Source organism: Micrasema longulum, unplaced genomic scaffold (genome assembly GCF_059751315.1).
Source record: "Micrasema longulum isolate JH-2025_06_02 unplaced genomic scaffold, ASM5975131v1 h1tg001733l, whole genome shotgun sequence".
NCBI lineage: Eukaryota > Metazoa > Arthropoda > Insecta > Trichoptera > Brachycentridae > Micrasema > Micrasema longulum.
The window spans coordinates 166226-185654 of NW_028278911.1; the positions used below are offsets into that span (position 1 = coordinate 166226).

The 19429-nt window shown below is 33.1% G+C and overlaps 2 protein-coding genes across 4 annotated transcripts in view; one reads left to right on the top strand and one right to left on the bottom strand.

Annotated features, from left to right (window-relative positions):
- Positions 1 to 19429, bottom strand: part of Fic (FIC domain protein adenylyltransferase) — a 183215-nt gene that overhangs the window by 115463 nt on the left and 48323 nt on the right. The window lies entirely within an intron of this gene.
- Klp10A (kinesin-like protein 10A) overlaps positions 416 to 19429 on the top strand; it is a 58276-nt gene continuing 39262 nt past the window's right edge. For all 3 annotated transcript variants that reach the window (XM_088237484.1, XM_088237485.1, XM_088237489.1), the window contains exon 1: positions 416 to 639. In XM_088237484.1, the coding sequence (XP_088093610.1) occupies positions 582 to 639 (58 nt within the window). In that variant the 5' untranslated portion in view covers positions 416 to 581. The remainder of the gene's footprint in view (positions 640 to 19429) is intronic.

Below are 19429 nucleotides of genomic sequence, written 5' to 3' on the forward strand. Positions count from 1 at the left end.
GTTTTAAAAAAAACTTAAGTACGTAGAAAAGGAATATAAAATTGTTAAAATTAAAAGTGTTATCATGAGTGCGAACATTTTTGGTCCGTGTGTGTACTTGTGTTGTATATTATAGAGTGTGTAGACTATGGGCAATGCAGCATGTAGCCTCTCTTGGATTTTTTTAAAAATCTGGTAACCCTGTCCTTGATTGACTTGACGAAAAACTTCTGAAAGTTTATTATCAAAAACTTTGTGCATGAAATATTTATATTGTAATATTTTGAGTGGACAATATGCCTCCGATTAATTTTCCGACATTGAAATTCGGTATCATGAATTTGGAAATCAATGAAAAAAAACCTTCCACGATTTTTGACTTCCGTAGTACTTAAATTTTGAACGTTGTTCCAGCCTGAAGTCGGATGCTAATGGCACAGTTCAACTGTCAGTTTGCGTATTGAAATTTTTATACGGCAGTTTTGGCCGGTTTCTCATTAAACCTTTTGTGAATACATGAAGTCGCGATTCTATTTGTTGAAAACCAATGTTTGAATACCTGAAGTGAGTTGCCACATTAAAAGTGCTTTTTTGTGATCGAAATGGACGGGATTACTCTTATAGAGTCTGGCACAAATGTTAACATCAGACGCACAGATGGTGAGTGCGAGAGCCTATCACTTAACAATTTAACTAAAAGCGTAAAAATCTTCGCTTTAGAAATCATAAGGAAAATCTAAATGATCATCAATCAAAATTGTATTGTTGTTAAGTGTATCATGTTCCCAACAGTTAGTAAATATCTTATTTTATAGACGCTTGACCTGTGTCTATTCAATAATAATGAAATAAATTTCCGCCTTTTCTACAAGGTATCATCTGCTCGACTAAATATAATCAGAACAAACAAATAACTGTAGTCATGTCTTTCATAACAATGATATTTGACTTGCATTGAAGTACTGGAGAAAACTCGCGATTTAACAGTTTCACTGTCACTATTTTGGTTTTAGTTTTCGATTATCAATAAACTGTTAATATAATTTATTACTGCGTATTCATATTTGTTTTCTTATAAGTAATTATATAATACGTAACTCAGGTTTCAATACCTAAACGAACATTTTTTTCAAACTGTTCACTACATAAGAATATCATCCATCGTTTTCCCAGTGCAAGTAAAACCTTCATTAAGACTTCCATTGATTAATGCTTCTTAATTTTAGTAATATTTATAAAGAAATCTGGTTATTTGGAAGAACTTGCTACCTACAAAAGTTTTAAATTAATGAAAACATTGGAGTATAGGTAACAATAATATTTATAATCTGATGTTTATGTTGTGATTTTAGGAATGAATTTGCCTTTTTTTAATTTCAGTCCCAATCCTCTACAAATTTGTCGTATTAATTTATAAAATTCTTTGTTAAAAGTTCTTGATCTATCTACATTAATGCGCTTTGTTTAACTTTAGTTTCAATATTTTAACTAATTAAAAAGTGACAAATGAATTGATGGGATTTTTTTACTTTCAATTTACTTTATTTTGAAACTTTTTTTTCAAACTGATTATGAGATTTTACCTTTATCAGAACTGAGTAAACTATATTTTTAGTGTTATGAAATATTGAACACTTTGATAAAACTCCATCTGAAACATTTCTAAAGCAACTAAAAGTATTTGTAAATGTATTTTTCAAAGGTTTTTTGGATATTATAATCCGATAAATTAGTCAAATTATTTTGATCTTACTAAAAATTCAGGCCTTGTTTTGTATTACACACCCTTTACTTTGAAATTTATATTTGAGAACATGAATGTTTTTAAATCTAATTCTTCTTAAAAATTGTTTCTGTTAAATTGTCATGTAAGAATGACATTGTTGAATATGGAGCTATGTATTGTTTTAATATTTTAGCAATGTATTATGCGTGATATGTTTACTTTATTTTTAAACACCTTTAAACAGTTTACATTGGGAGAATAAATAGTACAATTTATTAGATGTACACATAAAATAACTGACAGCTGTATATTAATGCTTAAGAGCTAGTTACTGTGTTGTCAATTTAGATAAATTATGTATTTGTACTCTTCTCGAATAATGCAATTTGCGTTCTCCTTTTGTGATAAGTTTCAATTATTAATCTTGTGTAAACAGGCGAGGAATCCACCATGTTTATCTGTGATTGACCATTCAAAACATGAAATTGGCTCAATATTATAATGGTGATATGCCATCTTCTCTGAAGAAAGAATACACATTTATATTTTGTCAACCTGTTTTATTATGTATGGTGAAATAATATAAAATTATCAAAAACTATAATTAAAAAAGATTCATAGGGCACATTATCATGAAAAATCATATGAAAAATCACCTCAGTTCAAGGTCACCGATTAATGGAATATATCTCTTATAACCATAAATATTTACTATAAGGGCTAGATTACATCACATCCTGCAGCTAAAAACACTAGAGTAGTTTTAACACTCTAGAATTTTGTTTTGATAAATTTGCTAAAAAATTTGTGATGGTTAATTTGTTTTTAAAATATGTTATGTATAGTTTTGCACACTATTTTTTTTGTTTACTTCGTACTTAAAAGAAAAAAAATATTTACCAAATAGGTCTTATAACTAATATTTACTAAAATATTATAAAAATTAAGTAAACACTATGCGGTCACTGCACTGCTCTGATCTGCTCCTCGCACTGGATTCCAGGTTCAATTCCTAATGAGATCTCAATATATCAATAATAACACGTTATATTCATTGTATAAATACTATATTCTCAAGTTAAGGTCAAATAATCGGGCTTCTTGGTGTGTTCTGCTGCAAATGGGAGTATTGTAAAATAATTTATTTAAAAGAAAATGCCCCCACATGATTTTGGCGCGCCAATTTTACGCACACCATGGAGTTGAGGTGAGAATTACGAAATGAAAATCCAGCTATAGGTGATTTGTTTTGTCGTGCGACTGTTGTGTGATTCCGGCGGTCGTGTAGTGTGTAGTGTGGAGGCCCCGTCATGTGGGAGGCCTCAGGTACTACTCCATATAAGGCCCTCGCAGAGAGGACCCGCAAGGCCACAGGGGCGCATTCCACGTCGACTAGCTTCCTACACCGCTCATTTTCAACATCAGTCCACTATGAAAAAAAAAACACGAATTTAGCATAACCTGAAACACATCAATCGGAATCTAGTAAGATCCCAGCAGTCTACCGTATATATTTTTATTGATGCACCTACAACATATATATTATAATATTATCATCGATCTTATACATCAATCAACAGTTAACATTGTGGTATTAAAATAAACAATTATTGATTAGTGGTTTGAACTGCATTTTTTTCTACCAAAACGAAGAAAAAAAATCTAAATTTGTTGCACAATTCCATAGAATTCCATATTGCCTTCTCAAAAATATTTTCCCTCTCTGTTTTAACAAACTTTCAAACGTTTCAAAATCTTAATAACTCCCTAGGGAGGGATTCTAGCCTGTCTACAAACATTTGAACGTACTCCAAACATTGTTGGTTATAAAATATATACTCACGATATCAAATAAGTATATAAATGGGCAACTTTTTTTTACATACATGGCATTTTATTTTTGTATAAGTATTATTTCGTTGTCAGTTTGAATAAGAAAATGTCGAAAGTAAAACTAACTGTTACTGCGATATTTATCAATGAAGTCACATTTAATTTTTATATGAGTAAAAACATTCGAAAATATGTGTACAGAAATTTAGTAAATTAAAAATGTTTTGATTTTGAAGTTATTCATTAGAACAATTGATTTTCCCGGAGTTACCCCCTTTTTCATAGGTACGGATCGTTTCAAGATAAATTTTGATTATTTATCTCAAATGTTTTCCTCAATACAGCCCTGACGGCCGTGGGTTGAGGTTCCGCGCCGATCGCGTCAGCTCAATACCAGATTTGATAAAAATTGTAACGAATTTCTTTGATTTTAACAGACTCACGATAACTCGAAACATGCCATAGTGGATTGAAATTACTGATACAGAAGCTGAAATGGTCTCCGGATCATTTCTGGGCCTCGCCGTGATACTTGCAAATTACTTCCGCTTAAAGGTTCACTCTATTATTAAAACAAAATGTCGCGCCACTTGTTTAAATGCCCCATTGCACTGGCATATCGAATTAGATATTCGTGTGTCAGGCAAGTTATTATTACTTAATTAGGTAGACATATCCCTTCAAATTCTATTTCATCCAAAGACGTGGAACGCCTCATTGAATGACTTAAAAAACATTTTTAAATATCAGTTTCACCTCTATACCCTTTATTACGACTCAGCCCTAGTCAAAGCGTTGTCAATTTTTTTCAAGACAAGAATTATTATGAAACGACTAATTTTTTCATTTTCCGTTACTGTGGATTTAAAAATGATCTACTTAATCAAGTGGTGTCCGTAGTGTAATAGTTTAGGCGCTTGAATTACGCACGGAAGGTTCCGGGTTAGATTCTCGGTGAGAACACAAAAAATACACGTGACTTTTCTCAAGCCTGTGTGTTCTGTATTGTTATTCACGACTGAAACTGGGTCCCTGGCCTGTTGTGGTGTTAAATATTTATAAAAAAAAAGTATTTGAAACTATCACAGTCGCGCGTCAATTGCAAAACTATATATTTTTTGGTGAATCAATAATTATTTATGTAGAAGAAATTGTGTTAAAAATATGCATTCATTAAATTATATAAATAAAGTAGAATTATACGATTATATTAATGGAAGACTTTAGGAATGTCAGGATAGACAAATGTGGCGTTCCATCGTCTCTGCTTACCTCTACGGGTAAATGGCGTGAAGGTTAATAGTTGAAGAAAATGTATGACATGAAATACCGCTTAAAAAACTAAATAAATAAATTGAATCAATTATCATTGATAAACTCGTATAATTTCAAAACATATAAAATTCTTAATAAAACAAATGTGTTAGTTTGTACTTGTATTCCGTTTAAAATCGGGACGTGGTCCTGTGGCTAGTGTCGCGGACTAATGAATCAGAGGTTCGAGCCCCACTCTACCACAACTTGATTTCCATTTTCTAGTAGTGAGTCATGAGTGAGTCGTTTGAAAATGTCCCCAAAATTTAAATTTGTGGGTAAATGCAAATATTTCTTTGTAAAAGGGCTATATAGTATGGGATTTAATTGGAATTGAATTCTGTGAAAATATATTTTTTAAATGTATAATATGTTATTTATTAAATTATTTTCACATCTCGAAAAGATTTTCTTTAAAGTTAAACAATGTAATTTATTAAGTCAGAAGTCGGAAAGTTGAGAATCACCGGAATTTTCATGGGATAAAATCATGAATAGACCCTTTCTGCACGAAAATTACTTCCATGAATGTGAGTGCGTTAGTCAAATGCCAACTGTTTTGATACAGTTCCACAAATACCGAGTAAAATGGCTACAAGCTAGAACCTAGAACGGTTTGGTAGGTAACATTAATTCCATGAATGTGACAATCTATTTATGTATATTAAGTTAGTCAAGTGTAGTTCTAACTATTTTGGTCCACTTCCACAAACACCGAGAAAAATGGCTACAAGCTAGAACCTAGAAGGGTTTGGTAGATAAAATTAATTCCATGAATGTGACAATCTATGTATGTATGTAGGTTAGTCCAATGTAGTTCTAACTATTTTGTCCAATTCCACAAACACCGAGAAAAATGGCTACAAGCTAGAACCTAGAACGGTTTGGCAGATAAACTTAATGTCTATTTTTGGCTTTGTGTCCCCTTTAAAAACTCGGATTGATATTTTGTGTCTTCCGGAGTTCCGCGTGTGATTTCGTTTTATGATTTAATCCACTTACATTGGTATTTGACGCAGATGCATCGTACATGTTGAGGAAGTGATTCAAGCACTTGACGCGCGAGATTACCATACTTTGGGTCATTACCGCTAGATAAATCATTTCGAGACTTATTTGGTAGTTTAACATACCAAGAATATTATGAACGCGCGTTATTGCTTATTACTTACTTCATAACACAGTAGAGTAGCTCGTAATAAAAAGGAATATAATGAGGACCTTCAGCCCTACGGGAAATCGGATACAATAAATGTTTTCTTGCGCGCGGTAAAAAATGATGCATTAAATTGTACGGCAATGTTTCCCGAAAATGTACCAAAAAAAAATAAAATATTTTCATAAAAACTAACTACTTTGAATGGCGTCACTGGTTCATATGAATCAACCGATGATAAGAGAGTTATGGAAGATTTCCGGTTTGCTTGCCGTCAATGGACCAATGGGCAGAACTGATCGAGAATAAGCGGAAGAGAATCTCTGACGTCACATGCGGAGTTATTTTAGAAATGCAAAACTTTATAAAATCATAGCGCTGATAATACGATATATAAAAATTGAAAAGATTTTTTTTGCTTAGTTTAATTGTCTATTAACAAATATATGTATATTTTTTTTAAACAATGAACTTCCTCATTTCATTACATGCTTTGTGTCTCAACTATAAAAGGTTATCCAAAGCTTTAGTTCTGCGTTAATCTGAATATTATTATGATTATCCTTTAATTACGTAATTTAATATTTTCTTTTTCGTCGATTCAAATATTACAACCTTTACAGATTGGTGAATTATTATTATAATTGTAAATCATAAAATAATAACGTTCAAAATTGCACTTAATCATTAATAATAAGTATGTACACTAGCAGACAACAGTCGCCGACTGTTTCGTGCTAGAGAAATTCGTGTAATCGGCCTTCCGAGCATCGTTTTACGGCCCTACGGGCCTCAGTTGATCGGCCTCACATTTTTCTTTGTTCAAAGCAATCTAAATACGATAAAGAAGATTTTTTCACTCAGAATAATGCTACCGAAACCGCACAAAATTTACATTCATAATATATTCAATATCCACACAAAAAGTTCGGTAAATAAGCGATTAACATTGAACAGCGAAGAATCTGTAATTTAAAATAATAAGTAAGCTATCGCTGACTATTACATGCTATTTGATTCGGCCCATCGGGCCTCATATAATCAGCCCTGCGGGCCTTAATGAATTTGTTCCATAGGAATTCGGATGCGCTGTATAAGTCTATAATACAAAAAAAAACATTTTTATGAATCACTGTAAAGCACCCTTGAGGGATTACATTACGAAAATGGCGCTTAATACGTTATCCATAATAATGATATTGATAAAAGACATGTAGGGCCTCATTTATAGACCAAGTATAAAATTATCCCTAGGCATTGTAATAGAATAAGGATGGTATAGTAAAAATTCTTAAAGCTGTGATAGCGACCATAGTTACTTATTCCACGCTTATAACTGGGTCCAACGTGGTAAAGCGCTGGAATAAACCCGTGATTCGTCATCTGTCTATTTTTTCAAAAATGTGATTAATAAATTATAATAATTTATAGTTCAAATTATTACGTTACAAACATGTATATATTTATATACAGTAGCGAGTACTAAAATCTTTCCAGACTGAAAATATCAGTTTTTTAAAACAATATCTTTTTTGTTGTGATATCTTGATAGCTTTTCAGTCCAAATTACTAAGCAACACTGTTTTCGAGTGTCAGAAAAAAAATACCTACAGTTTTTACTCGATGACACGGTGCAAAGTCATCTTGGAAAATGCACTCCGAAATATAGGAATAGTGCATTTCAATTGATGGGAATAAATACTCTTCCATTTTTTTTTGTAAACTTCTGCATTCACAGTTCCTTTTATGAATGCTAATTGCCCCACTCCATAAAAGGAGAAGCATCCCAGACCAATTATCCAGCAGGATGCTTCACTGTTGGTCTAAGACACTCATCGCCTGAACGTTCTCCAGATCTTCGTCTCACGTACTGAATTCCACCCGAACCAAATAAATGAAATTTACTCTCATTAGAAAAAATAACTCGTCGCCAATCGATTTCAGTCCAAGTTTAATATTTTTGAGCCCATTCTTAGCGGGCAATGCGCATTTTTTTTAGTCAGTAGTGGCTTTTTTGCAGGCCCCCTGGCAAAAAAGGCGTACGGTGTGAACACCCACTTCAGAACCACCAGCCTTTATGAACTCTGTCCTTATATCCACGGCATTTTTTTATCGATTCTGCAAACAGATTCGCTTCAGCAGTCGATCCTCAGCATGTGTTGTTTTTTTTATGCCCAGAACTTTTTTTTGCTCTAGAACTGCAGAACCTTTAATTTTTTTTTACAATTTAACACTGCTGTGTGACTGCATCCAATCTAAACTGCTATAGCTCTGGAACTGGCATTTTGTGTCGCTAAAGTTAAAATTGTATTTTTTTGTAACGCTTAATTGCTTAAATTTTGCCATAATTCACTTGATGTCAACACGTTGAAAGTCAAAATAAAACTGGTCTCAATTTTTGAGTAAGACCCTATTCAGATAGAAAAAAAATAAAGGGTGGGGGTAATTAGTTCTTAGAACTAATTTATACCTGCACTAGCCCTTATATATAATAGGTGGAAAGATTTCAGTGCTCGCTACTGTATATGGGGGGGGGGGGGGGGATGTGGGTTAACGCGTTTGATTACTATGTCCTTTTTTTTTCTAAACTTATTTTTGACTTTCTTAGGCTGGCATCAAAAGCGTGATTATCCTTCTTTCATCTAATAGACCAAACAGGAAAGGTGAATGGGAGAGGGATGTTCGTAAAAATATATGGACCTATTCCCACGCTTCTTATTGTTATACATACATAAACATAATAATTATATAGTATTATGTAATAGCAATATAGTTAATAACATGTACGTTAGCGTAATATACAAGTGTGACAAAATAATTGTGATCTTTTTATCCATGAATTTAAAAATCATAAGATAAGTGCATAAAATGAAAAAATATGACGAATCACGCATATTTTTGCACGTTAATTATGATTACTGATGTTCACATAAGAAATAATAAATCTGTATGTAAACATTAGGCACGCATTTATTGTTTTTTACACATATTATTAATTTTATCTATTTATTTTTATTTATTCACATAAAGATAAATATTACAAAAAAAAAATACGTATCCCTAACTCTATGAGACCAAGTGGCCCGTGTTGAGTTGGGATACAACATTCAACAAATAGAAAGCGGAAGCTTGCATATTTATTAATAAGGAATACTACAAATAAAAATGATTACACAAACATAAATTTTAATAAACATCTGGACAACACGCTTAATAGTATTTTATACATATCTACTTCCTTACTGGGATTTTACCCAAATTATCTCTACCCCGTTAATCTTTTTTTTATCGTAAATCTCATAGTTTTATCGACCAATCGTCGGACCAGACCAATTGAGAAAAAAATCTTTCTTGGATTTTTTTCTTGCAACAAGTTTCACAGTTAGCCGTCTAACCAACTGCGCCATGGCGCCTGTCCGGTAAAGGCAGTACCAAATTTTATTGATTGATTTCTGAAATACGGTATTCGCACAGTTTTTTTTCTCCATAATTGATATTGTTTTTCAAATGTTTACTTCGAGTGTGTGTGCAGAATGATTTCGACGATATTTCAATCGATGTACAATGTGTAAGGTTGATCACACGCTCGATGATCCGTATCATTATGTCTAGAGTCTACGAGTCCAGAGTCAAGACGCCAACACTGCCTGACTGAGGAACGACAGTAGACGATCTAGAGACACGACACATTTCGTTGTCCGCTATAGCGCTTTACTTCGATATTAACCTTTTGCTTACTTACCTACAGAGCATAGTACAGTATGTACTCCGTATTTGTGGTACACTGACATGCTCAACATTCAATGCTCACCATGATTCATCAGTCATCAGTCATTATCACTTACTTCATCACATAATCGATATTTTAAAATTTACTGCCGATATTGATGTTAAAAATTTAGAATATTTTCTTATAAACCCAAAAGTTTGTTTCCTTTAAATGTAGGTACTTGATATAAAAGTAGTAAATGATTTTTAAAAATGACTACCAGAGATTTGTTGACACGAATTTCAATCACTGACGACGATCGACACAAGTTTGCACGTTGTGAATTTGATGCTAAATAATACTTCATAGGAAACGTAAAATACCATAAATATATAAAGTTTTTCGCCTCTTGTTTAGGTTATCGGTAAGCACATTGAGCGGTCCTGGGTTCGAATCCAAAAAGAATGAACGTTTTCATTACAATCCACGGTTACGCTGCAGCTGTTTTTATTAAAATATTAACCTATTCTTTAAATAAATTTTCAAGTCTAATTTGAAAATGACAAAAAACCTTGCTTGTTTCCATCCTTTTGTCACTATCGAGTTTTACAGTATGTATATAGGTATATTGTTTAGTTTTGTCTGATGTAGTCAAATTCTCAGTGGTTCTACGGGCCCGCGATATCGAGTTTCTTAGTGACGCGATGTTTGGGGAAAATTGGTTTATCAATTTTCTCGCCACTCGGCTGCTCGGCTCCCGGCATTCAGTTGGGCATGTCAGGCGGGGTTGATAATGTTATGGCCCCATGTTGGTATTCTGCGGTGTTACCGTAAACCGGGGCCCCGAATACAATGGTAACTTTACAGAGTTACCTTCGACTGTATAAAGTAAAATCGAAATTTATGTACGAAAATGTATAAATATTTGTATTAAAATTTATAGTATCTTCGTCGGTAACCTGTAATTGAACATGTTTAGAACAAAAAATTGCTTGCATATTCTACTTTTCGTACAGAAAACTTATTTATAGATAAAATTGAAGATAACCGTTAACTTCCCATTGTAATACGGCCCCAGTGTTATCTTCAATTGTCTATAAAGTAAAATCCATTTTTTGTCGAAAATGTGAATATTTGTATAAAAATTAGAAGGATCTTTGACGGTAACTGAACATTAGAGTGGGCCGATGATGTATGAAGTTTTTTAAATTTTTTTAGACATCAAAGTGAAAGGGATCTAAAAAATTGCATTTTGGATCTCATTGAACGTAAATTTTTTTTTTTAATATTCCTTACTACTTTTGCCCTCAACCGAGGTTTGAAGTTTACAACTGTCTGAATATTTTGTTAATTATCTATTATGATAAAATTATTTTTTGTTAGTAAAGATATAACTTAATCACATTACAAATTCGAACACGTTTTAAAACTACCAAAATGAAAAAAGTTGACACTCCGCTGAACTGATTCCGTTGAGCGCCTGGCTAATATTGACGAAAACAATGGCTCATTAAAACAATGCTACCCATTTATTTTTAAATAAAGTGCAACTCTCGCCCTAAGATGCTTATTTAATAAGGTTTAATGCACATTATAAAATTTAATTGGAGTGGTTTTCTTATTGAAATACGAAATGACAGCCGGTTTAGCCCCAAAAAATCGACTTTTTCGAAAACTGCAAGCTCTGGTTGAGGGCCAAAAGTAGTATAGAATATTTATTTTTTTATTTTTTGCATTCCGAGTAATCCAAAAGGCAACTTTTTAGACCACTTTCATTTCAAAATTCGAAAAACAAAAAATATCTGCCCACTTTACTGAACATGTTTTACATAAAAATAAACACATTTTCGTACAGAAAATTCGATTTCAGTTTAGACAAAAAGTAACTCTGTTAACTTCTCCCTGTAATTGGGCCCAGATTAGGTCAATCTAGATCTAGATATGTTGGATTCGATTACTGCGGTTTAAAGTTATCCATGAAATATCAATCAATTTAAATCTACTTTCCCCAAGCATAACATTCTAATATATATGTGTATATTTTACACCACATCGTCCAATTAGAGCGCAGAACATCCAGGCTTGAGATAAATCACATTAATGTTCTCATCTGGAATCGAACCCGGAGCCTTCCGTGCGCGAGTCAAGCGTCTTAGCCATTACGCCACGGTGGCCGCCGATATTACTTACAACATGCAAATTGGTTGTGTCTAGAATCCGGTTGTGTTCTCGTGGTTATAAAAGATCCAAAGATTCGAGGTTCGCCCCCCTCTCTACCACAACTTGGGTCCCATTTTCTAATATGTAGTAAGTTATTTACAACTCCTTAAAAATGGCCCTTAAAATGAAATATTTGGTCATAATGAAGTCATAAGAATGCAAATGTTTCTTATTTACAAAATTTGAATAATCTTAAATATACTTCGTAAAAAAAAACTATTGCTTTAAAATAATTTTTATTTGATGCTTTTATTGGGATAGGTAGGTGTAATTAGTTACACAAATCGACGAAAATCGTGTGTATTATTTTCAGAAATATTTATTTTACTATACTAGTGTTATTTTGCATTCAGCGAACTTTCCATTTTCATTCCCTGGGTAGTCCAGGTACTATAATTCAGCAAGCGATGCAATTTCAGTAGCGTTTTATGATGAAAAACATCTACGGGTCTAGTAGCAGTGTTTTAATTGATACGAGGTACTTGTCTAGATTTCCCGTTTCGAAATCATCGTGCATATAATTATTTATTATAAACTGTATCAGAAACGCACGTGTTTAAAAACTCATTGCCTGCATCAATGTTTATTTGATTACTGTCTGTTAAGCGCTATTTTACAAAACTATTGATTTTACAAGTGCTTAGATTAGACCAGTCAGTAATCAATAAGTTTAGTTAGTTAGTTTTATCGTGACCGTTTTCAGATTGTCTGATAAAATAACCACAGGCTACCGACTACCGACGTGTGTTTGCTACACTTTGCAATACATAATAGTTATTTCAGAGAAGTAACCGAAGTCGTTACGGTGTTATACTGATCTATCATAATGTTTATGGGCGGCAGCTGGAGTCAGTCAGCTTTGAGGTAATCCCCATTCTCGTCGCTGGCGTTAGTACGTTAGTAGTCTAGTAGCGAGTAGCGAGTAGCGAGTGACGAGTAGGTCACTGGAAGTAGTTCTCTCGGAACCAGAACATGGCGCTGGACTATCGACTGCGGCCGCGACTGGTAAATTATAATATAATATAATGCCGCCCGCGGACCTCTGCCCACGCTCCACTAGGCCTTTTCTTTAAACTATAAAATACCAACACTCTGTTCGCCTTCGCGGGCCGTACCTATCTGCCTGCTGTAAGCCGATTGTACCATTATACTCGTACCTTGCCTCACCGCCTTTTATCTTTGTAAAGCTCCGCATGGCAGTAAGCTCATTATTGTACAAACTCTTACTTTAGTTATTAGAGTGCATTCTATGTGATTATGAGCCCCGCCGTTCTGTTGTCTCTAAGAATATTTTGGTTTATGCTTCACAGTGTACAATGTTAACCATACAGATACTCGGCACCCACGTCGCTTTGTTTTATTTAAAAAAAAATTATTTACAAAATAATGCAACGGTACATTTCTTTAAATGTTGAATAATATCGGTTAAGGAAAAAAATCTATTCATATTTGACAAGGGTTTTGCCCTGTAACACACACTAAAGTCTGTTCACTATTACAAGAATTTCCAAATTAACAAACCAGCCTCGTGATATCCGACCGTGAATAGCCTGTTTCACACATATCATCTTAACCTAAACGGCACGGTAAAATTATAGTGGATTGACATTTATTAAATTCGTTTGTACCTATTTAAATTTGATTATATTTTTCGTTTCTTTTTTTTATAAAACTTCGTAGTTATTGATTTTAATACAAATATCAATAAAAATGCCCCGTTTAATATATTAAAAAAAAACATATTAGCATTCTTATAATTTGCCCAAATATTTTAATTTTGGTGACTATTTTCACCGAGTTGTAAATAACTCAGTATTAGAAAATGGAAATCAATTTGAGGTAGAGTGGGGTTTGAACCTCGGACCTCCGATCCGTGAGTCCACAACACTAGCCACGGGACCACAACCTGAATAAAATAATATTGTAAATCTTAACAAAATATATGTTTAATTTAGCAAATACTCTCCGGTAAAAATCCTGCAAAAGGAAATCGACTGAAGATTAGTCGGTCTCGTGGTGTACTGGTTATTGCGTTTGCCAGGCATCAAATAAATAAACAATTGTAAAACAATGAATATCCATCCACCGTATTGTATTTTATCATGCCTTGAATATTTTCGCCGCGTTGTGAAATGGGCCAATCATGGGATATCACGCGGTGGGCTCGTGGTTTGCACATGCACAGCGGTCCAGTCTCCGTGAATGTACGCTATATAATTGTTTTCTAAATTATCCTTGGACATTGTTTGTGCACCTTTACAGGAATGTAAATAAAATTGTTAAAGTTCTTGGTTTTCTTCATTCATCTGATTTTGGTAATAACATCGACCAAGTGAAAAAGGCTGATCTGATAAATAAATTATACACGAGAAAAAACAATATTATTATATTTCTTACTTTTCAGTGGCTCTTTTCTGTAACGATGTACGTACATAACTTGGGCTCATAATCATTTTATTTCAATTTTGCCAAGAAGTGGTCAAATTTCTTAATTGAACGATTTAGCTGCATTAAATGAAAGTAATTTTCCCTTGGTATTTTGATTTGCTTTCTTCATTAAATTATATGGCTGACGATTGCCTAGCTCCAGGTACTTACTTTACTTACTGCTACTGCTAACTGTCTGTGCGTGGGAAAATTCCCACAATATATACCTACTTCATAAGAGCTCGGTGTTCGCAATAGAAAAGTTCATGTTTCATATTTAATTATGGTTACAATTTTTTTTACGTAAATGGGTAGTAAATACTTAGAAAAAGTTATAAGTTACAATAGATATACTTATCGAAAGAGGGTATGCGCCATGCGGCAACGTTGTACCTCTATGAATACTCCTACAATTATTGTATTTTGTGCTACAGAATTCCACAAGATTATTAGATTAAAAAAATATGACTATGATAGGTACAAGCAAAGAAATATGTACACGTATGTACAAACAATCAAACAAACCATCACACCGTTTCTCCGTAAGGCTAGGCAGAGAGAAAAGAACGCCATATAGAACGTCTTTGCATACAGATCTCGCTTGCTCTACATTTATGCATCTTTTCAAGCACGCGCGCCGATTATTCCGACTTTTGACGTTTCCATCTTCAAATATTTGTCGGATTTGGTCATGCCATGTCTTTCTCGGTCTTCCTCTATTTCTGCATCCGTCAACATTCGCATCGTAAATCTTTTTTTTCGTGTTTTCGTTTTAGCGAAAGGTCGTTGTATATTCCCTCTACATGTTCAAACCAACACAGAGCTCCTTGCTTGATTTTGTCGATAATGCTTATCTCAGCCTTTCATCACGTACGGATCTCGACATTTGTCCATCTATATAGGTATGTATGCAGAGTTAGGATTTCTCGTTACTTTCTGCTGAATACCTAGTAAAATTTATCATATTTACACAATTGTAATATCCGCTCATGTGTATAATTAGATAAATAATAATAATAATAATAAATCTTTATAAACCGTAATATACAATGTCATCCATACATTATAAAAAAACGTATTAAAATAGCGTTACTTCAAAAAAATAATCAATACATGACTATAGATAGTATCGATATAAAAAACCAAATGTGTCGCGTTCGCGACATTCGCGTTCTTCGGCCTTGGTGGTTATCGAATCGTCTAGAGTAGCAAGAGCTGTACCATTAAGAATGCGCGTAATCTCAAAGTGCTAAAATAACCATACCGTTTTTACGAAACGTCTTTGATAGAGCTTTGCTTATAAGATATTACAATCTGTCGCGGAACGTTGTCTGCGCGAGAAGTGTCGGAAGGCTGAGGAGAAGAGAGGGGGACCCGGGAGTGAGTCATACAGAGCTGCAGAGCAGAGCACAGTACACGAGTACACCTATACCAGTGCCTCGTGCTCGTGCCTAGGTGCCTCTTATTGCTTATTGCCTATTGCCTATCGCCTTTTTATTTCCTACACTGTCCGTTGCCCATTCATCATGAAACGTAGCAGCTAGCGGCCAACTCGTGTTCCCAACTATTCGAGTACCGACTTGATGTTTACGAGTTTTTCATTAAAACTTTTTCCATGCTACAACTGCGGCCGTTTATGTTTTTCGTGCCATTAGGCTGCAGGAAAATGCCTACTTTCTTCCCTGGCATTATAAGTAAATTGGATTGTGGAAAACATTTACTCTGCAAAATCGCGCTTTTATAACTTTTTAAAACTGCATTTTTATATTTTTTATCGCAAAAAAGTATAATTAATTCTAATTTCAGTCAATGAAGGTACTGGACATAATTAGACAATTTTTTAAAGAGTTTTACCACATTTCTGGTCATGCGGTTACAGGAATAGATCCCAGCAGAATGGCAGTACGAGGTTTTTCTGTAATTTGAATTATTAAATACCAAAAACACGTACGACTTTCGCTCATAGAATTTTCTCTTTTGTAACCCCGGGTGTGTTCAATGTCCCGAATGAACATATTAAGTTCACCAAAACGAAAGTAATTTTCAGAAGAAGTGTACAAGTTTGGATTTTGTCCAAGGAACGAGACCATTGCAAGAGACCATTACATTAGTCCGCTGCGAGACATTTTAGAAATTTATATTCTATTAAGTGTGTTGTCCAGATGTTTATTTAAATTTATGTTTAGGTAATAATATTTTTTTTGTATTCTTAATAATATGCATGCTTCCACTTTCCATTATGTTGTATTTCAACTCAACACAGGGCTCTTGGCCTCATAGAGTTAGGGATACGATATTATTTTTACGTAGTATATGTATCTTTGTATGAATAAATAAATACATGTATCTTCTGAAAAAGGGATACTGAAAAGCTTTAAGTTTTTATCTTCCTATATTCAAAACGCAAAAGCTTGGTCGAAAACTGATAAATACAAAATGGGTATACCATAATATGTTATCTTCATTTACATTATTTTATCATATTATTTATGTTTCTTTAGTTAGTTTTATTTTATTTATCTCTCAAAAATATTAAATAGAAACAAGGAATATTCGTTATCTAAACACTCATCTCATCTAGAGTAAATGAATTAATTTGATTATTTTTTTAAGGCTTATTTCAAAAAATACTTTTTGCGCCTTACTTCTTATTTATTGTGTAGATATACATTTCAACATTATCAACAATTATGGGTTAAAATCATTGATGAGCGGACATAATATGGGAGTATAACTGCATTTTTGTTCATTTTGCGATTTATATGAGAAAATATTCCTCATGTATGCCTGTATCAATGGTATTAACAGTACACTTACGACTATTCAAAACATAAATGAACAACTTATTTTATTAAAAACAATGGTTTCAATAAAATAAGTATGCGCATTTGTGTTGTATTTTCAGTGGCACAAATAGTACACAAGATGGTCTCAGTAATATAAGTAGACTCGTTTATATCATTCATTGAGTGGTACAAATAGTAAAATTTAGTTCTAGTAGTACAAGTAGACTGATTTCTGTCCCATCTTTAATGGTTCAAGAAGTATATCTGGAATACTTCTGTTATTTGTACAAATTACTCGAATGTGGTTACACAGGTGAAATGATCTGTAAATAGTAACCAATTTCGCAAAATATGAGTTCTGTAGCTAAATAATTAGGTTCATTATATCGTTTTTTTGCTCTCCTGAAAAGTTACACTATTGCAGTTATACTCTGGTGTCCGCCCGACAAAGAAATATTGGTTTATTTTTTCAGGTTTTAAAAAGTAATGTAATAATAATAATAATATGCATGTATATTATCAAATATATTGTGGCATTGATATTTTAATTAAAACTTTTTTTTAATCTTTTTTAAAAAAAAGAGAAATACTAGAGTTCTTATTATTTAATCAAATATTTGAATTTTCAAACCATTTTCTAAAAGTCATAAATAACTTGTGCTGGAAAAATGGAAATCGAGTTGTGGTAGAGTGGGATTTGAACCTGGGACCTTTGGTCCGTGATTCCACAATACTACCACTGGACCACAACCCGGTTCTTATAATAATATATTAATGGTTGCATGTTGCTTATTACAAAAGATATTTCGTCGACTGCAATCCATCATCGTGAAACTCAAATTTGACCGCTTTAGGGGAGAGAGCTTAAAACGTCCTTTTAAATGTGTATTCAGTAAATATATGCATACATTGCAAGAGGTCTCGGGTTCGATACCCGACGTTGTTTATATGAAATATTTATTTAAACGGGTGTTTACACTCTAGACAGGCACCTGAAGCGTAAGACCGATCATCACACAACTTAGAATTCTTTCTGATAGATCTTCTGGCTTTTCGTAGATATCTTCGCCACTAAAACAGTGTGGGGTGAAGATAGATTGGCATGGTTTAGCTCGAACTCTTATATGTATATCGTGATTATGAATATATTGTATACCATTATTTTATTGCCCTTGTTTGTCTTTGCTACATAGCTTATGTTCTTTTTATTCAGTTTCTTGTACATATGTTTCTTCACATAACTGTTGTAATGAGGAAGTTCAGTGTTTTTTTTATAAATATTTGTTAATAGACTATTAATTTTTTTTCGTTGAAAATGTTCTAGCACTAATTCATCCGACGGCTCAAAAAATGTCTACTGCTTTTTGTTTAATTATTATTTCTGATGTAAATAATTTGATAATTTATAGCGCTGATATTTTGATATCGAAAACAAAATCACAATTGACCAACGCTCGCTATTTCGAACAATATTATGTGCTGCAAACATTTTATCTACTACGTTCACACCAGATTTCGGAATAATGTAAAATGCTATGATTTCTTGCTTGCATTTATTCCCAGTATCTGCATCTATGGCGGCATCAAAATTCACGCCATATTTATACATATTTATTTCTTATTTAAGAAAAAAGATTTTTTCGGTACATCAGACACTACGGTACTCTCTTTTTTGTAACAGAATAAATTTTTATTCTCTGCTAGTCTCTTGGCTTGAATGAATTGAGAGGGAATTTGAGATTTATTTGTTTGGTGTCTTTCCATAAAAAAGTTAATTTTTTTGTAGTTTTTCTATCAGATTAACTTCTGAAAACCAATTTTCTGCTTTGCTATTTTGCCCTGTATTTTCTATCGGGGAAACTAGTCTCCTTACTACATCAATAAGTTTATTAGTCAAAGGATAAGTCCTGTCTGGTTAAGTTCCCAGCTATATCTCCAAATTATAAGTGTAAAATAGTTTCTCTTTGGCACCAACTAGGGCGTATATTTTAATGCCATATTTATTAGGTATACTGACGGAATGGACACCTCCCGCGGAAACCTTCAATTTTTTCGTCTAACCTTGTATTTTTTGTTGGCTATCTTAAAAATAATCCATTAAGAAATATGATTTATCAGAAGTAAGTTAAGTAAGTAAAAAATAATCAAAATTCATAAAATAATATTAAGATGACATACTAATAGTATGACATGAACGGTCGCAATATATCTCGCAGAACTAACTGTAATATATCTTGAAAAAAATATATATTGGAAACCCAAATATACAGTCCATTATA